The 4,065-nt window shown below is 62.7% G+C and overlaps 1 protein-coding gene across 1 annotated transcript in view; it reads right to left on the bottom strand.

The window, feature by feature from the left end:
* DTX4 (deltex E3 ubiquitin ligase 4) overlaps positions 1-4,059 on the bottom strand; it is an 11,267-nt gene extending 7,208 nt beyond the window's left edge. The window contains 2 exon segments of the mRNA XM_009290895.2: positions 100-511; positions 3,981-4,059. Of these exon segments, the coding sequence (XP_009289170.1) occupies positions 100-511; positions 3,981-4,005 (437 nt within the window). The 5' untranslated portion in view covers positions 4,006-4,059.
* Positions 4,060-4,065: the final 6 nt, after the last annotated feature.

Raw genomic sequence — 4,065 nt, 5'->3', positions numbered from 1 at the left:
CCACTGCCCACTGCCCGTGCCAGGGGGGTGGGGCTGGCCGGCCAGGACTGTGACTTGGGCAGGGTGCCCGAGACCAGCGGTAGACCATGATTGCCAGGGCCAGCGGCTGACACAGTGGCTTTGACACTCATGACCAGGAGGCACTGGGGACAGGCGCAGGCGGGGACCGGGGGGGCCGCTGCCGCCCCAGGGCTGGCCGGCCAGGACTGTGACTTGGGCAGGGTGCCCGAGACCAGCGGGTAGACCATGTCAAGGCGGCGGCGGATGCGGCGCTTGCGCTGGGTCTGCCGGTTGATCTGACCCATGGTGGCAAAGTCGATGACATAGCAGAAGCCAATGGCACTCAGGTCCACCCAGGGGTGCTGCTTCTCATAGGCGCGCTGGATGGTGATACCCACATCCATGTCGTAGGGTGTCCATGACCCGCTGTCATTCTCCCACTCCCACACGACTCCCTTGCCTGGTGCTGACGATGGGTCGTAGTAGCTGCGCCGGACAGGGCGGATAGTGCCTGAGGGAGGGTGAGAGATGCTGTCAGACTCTGGCGCCAGGACCCACCTGTGGGCAGGGAGCGAAACCACCCCAACCTGCCCCGCCGGTGCTGTTCAGCACGGGGACAGGACAACTTTCTGGCTCAGCAGTTGTCCCTGCCCTGCCAGGGGACTGGTGTGCCTTGGTTTCTCCAGGCCACTGCCTGCAAGCCGCACTGCTGCTGGCGCACCCAAAGGGCCAGGGAGCCCCTGGGCTGTACGTGCACAGCACTGGGGTGCACCCCCAGTGTGACCGGGATGAGGAAAGGGCAGATTTCACCCCCATCAGTCTACAGGGGTGGCCGCCCTCCCAGCCCCAGCATGCAGCCACTCAGCCCTGATGGGGAAACACAGAACCACAAGCTTGGCCGCTCCAACCTGCTCCCAGGGACCTCCTGCGGGAGCCTGATGAAACCAGGCATGTAGGCACCGGACTCCTGCCGGAGACGGCCCTGTCCCCCTCTCAGCTCTGGACCGGGATGGGGGAATAAGATTTAAGGGCAGCTCTGAGCCCCGCAGAGGTGACATGCACAGGCACCCACGTGCGCAGGGGAGCAGGGCTTGTGCCAGCCCCACCATCTGCAGCTGCCAAACTGGCCTGCGACGAAAACCCAGCCCGTGGCAGAGGGAAAATCCCCGCGAGGCCAAGTAAAGGAGTTTGAGTGGGGCCCTGTGCCCGGCTCCTGCTCCCCCATCAGCAAGCGTTAAGAGTGGGATGAGTGCAGAGCATGAAGGCTTTGTGGCTTGCATCCTTATTTTTGCTAGGCGTTTCCTTTCCCACCGCTCCCAGTTGACTAGGACGCATTCAAAGCACGGACACAAATTTTAGAAACTCCTACAATGAGGAGAAAGCCTTCCTCTTTGGGACGTTTCATGGCACAGCAGGGCAGGCTGAACACAGCCAGGCTCAGCCTCAGGGTCCCATCCTGAGCATGCTACTAGCACCCAGAGTTGTTTGGTTAATAGGTGGGATGAGCTCACGAACATAGCTGCCTCCATGCTCTTCTGCAAAACCCCATGGCTTGGCCCCCCTGCCAGCGGTAGAAACAAGAAAGGTCAAAGAGAAGAAATAATAAGCCTGCTTCTTCGGCTTTTCACCACGTGTCTTGCAAAGCCTGCAAGAATTTCACTCCCTTTTCACCCCCACCTCTCCGCTGGGAGCAGCCGCCACCATCAGTCCCCACACAGGACCACTTCCCAAGAAAAAGTGAGCTAAAAAGGAAAAGCTGTTTATTAGCACTAATGACAGGCACACATCAAGCACCCCACTATGGAGAATGGGGTGCAGCTGCACCCCAGGCAAGCCAGGCCACCCGTCCCCATCCTGCGAAGGGACACCCCGGGGGAGAAAAGCCGCTGGCATTGGCAGCACAAAGCGGGGCGGGAGGGGAGCGGGGTGGTGATTTATCCTAATCCGGCGCAAGGCGGGGAGGGCAGCAGTGGCAGCATGCGGCATCTGGCGGTCCCCGGGCGGCGGTGTGGGAACGCCGTGCATTCCCCCAGCCCAGCGCGGCCAGCCGGCCTCCCATTCAGCAGGGGAAGAAAAGGGACAATAGCTATTCAGGGCCTGCCAGGGTCGCGACCCCCCCAAATCAGAGCTGTTTAATGACCCAAAATACCAACATCCCCAGCAACCCAGGGAGAGACAGAACAATCCGCCTTTCAGGCCTCCTCCCCGGGGTGACAATAGCCCTCAGAGGCTGGCCCCCAGCCCTGCCGCAGAGGTCCCTCGTCCCCACACCCCAGGCAGGGAAGGGTCCCCACCAGCCCCCAGAGCTGCTGGGGGAAAGAGGACAAAAGAGGGTGTCCAGCACCCCGCTGCACCCAGCACCCCCTGTCCCAGGAACAAGGGACGTTGGCTGGTCCCCTTCCCATGGCCATTACGGGGGTGTTTAGGGGGCACAAATCCCCTGTGCCAACCTCTCCCCCATGGGTGCCTGTGCCCCACATCCCAGACACCCCCAGGGCCATATGTACCCCACCACCTTGGGAATCCCTCCACAACCCCACCACCGTGGGGACCCCCATGCCTGCTCATTGCCCCCCTACCCCCAAATAGCCCCTTTACCCATCCAAGCCACCACCCTGGGGACCCCCAACCTGCCGGTGCCCTCCCTGAGCATCCCCCCACCTGCGTGTGCCCCCACCCTGGGCACCCCCATGGGCTTCCATGACCCAGGGCAGGATTTGGTCCCCAAGCACCGTACAGCACTGGGCCTTTGTGGTTGATGGCGGCTCAGGGGTAGCACAGAGGGAGCTGGGCATGGTGGGGCAGGATCCTGGGAAGGGTCTGCAGTGGATGGGCTCCGCACACGAAGGGACTGCAGGCCAGAAGAGGAAAAGGCCATAGCATGCAATAGGGCCCAGGGAGGTGCAGCAGGGAGGAGGCTGGGCAGCACAACCCTGTAAGGGACCACAAACACATGGGCAGGGCCAGGCAGCATGGGATACAGCAAGCACCTGGGGACCAGGTGGGATGGCATAACACAAGCTGGCAGCGGGCAACCCCGGGCAGCGTGGGCTTGGGCAGCACCGGTAAGGGCTGGGCAGCAGTGTGGGACTGGGCAACGAGGAGCAGAGCTGTGCAATTCCAGGGCAGGCAGAGCAGGGCGGTGCAAGGCAAATCCAGATGTAGTATAGGACCAGGCAATACAATCCAGGATCAGGCAGTATAATGCAGCGTGGCGCCCAGCAGCACAGCGCAGTACAGCCAGCAACGTGATGGCAGAGCGGGCGATGGGACGTAACACAGGGCAAGGCAGCACAATGCAATATGGGACTGGGAAAGGCAGCACAGTACAACCCAGCTCCAGCTCAGGCAGTGCAATGCAGTATGGGACCCAGCAGCACAGCATTGTGCAACACCGTGCAATGCAATTCCAGGTCAGGCAGCACTGTGCAATACTGGACCTGGCAGCAAAGCGCTGCATGGTGCAACTCTACACTAACCAGTGCAATTCAATAAGGGACCTGGAAATACAGAGCAAATCTAGATCAGTCACGTCAGGCAGGAAAGCACCGGACCAGGCAGGGCAGCACGGGGCCTGGCACCAGAACCCCGTGCAGCGCAGTGCAGCGAGGGACCAGGACACGGCAGCGCTGGACAGGACCCGGCGGCACGGTGCGGAGCAATGCAACTGCAGAGCAGGGAGCACGAAGCGGTGCGAGACCACGCAGGGCTGAGCAATACTGCAAGGCACAGCACGGTGCAATGCAACTCTAGAGCAGGGAGCACTGTGCTGCACGGCGCCGAGCAACGCAAGGCCAGACCGCGGAGCCCGGAGCAACGTGCAAACAGGCAGGGCTGCGTGGCACCCGGCGATGCAAAGCAGCGCAAAGCAACGCAATCGCAGCCCGGGGAGCCCGGCGCAGGGCCCGGCCGGGCCGGGCAGGGCAAGATACGCCGGGGCAGGGGTCGGCCGTCCGGCGGCTCCCCCCGGGCTGACTCACCGGTGTCCTGGCGGAACTGGTGCATGGACTGCAGGTCGATGATGTAGGGCGCCAGGCGGCTGTCGGCCTGGCCCAGCACCACGCT

Source organism: Aptenodytes forsteri, unplaced genomic scaffold (genome assembly GCF_000699145.1).
Source record: "Aptenodytes forsteri isolate BGI_AS27 unplaced genomic scaffold, ASM69914v1 Scaffold654, whole genome shotgun sequence".
Classification (NCBI taxonomy): domain Eukaryota; kingdom Metazoa; phylum Chordata; class Aves; order Sphenisciformes; family Spheniscidae; genus Aptenodytes; species Aptenodytes forsteri.
This window is presented reverse-complemented; position numbering and strand designations above follow the sequence as displayed.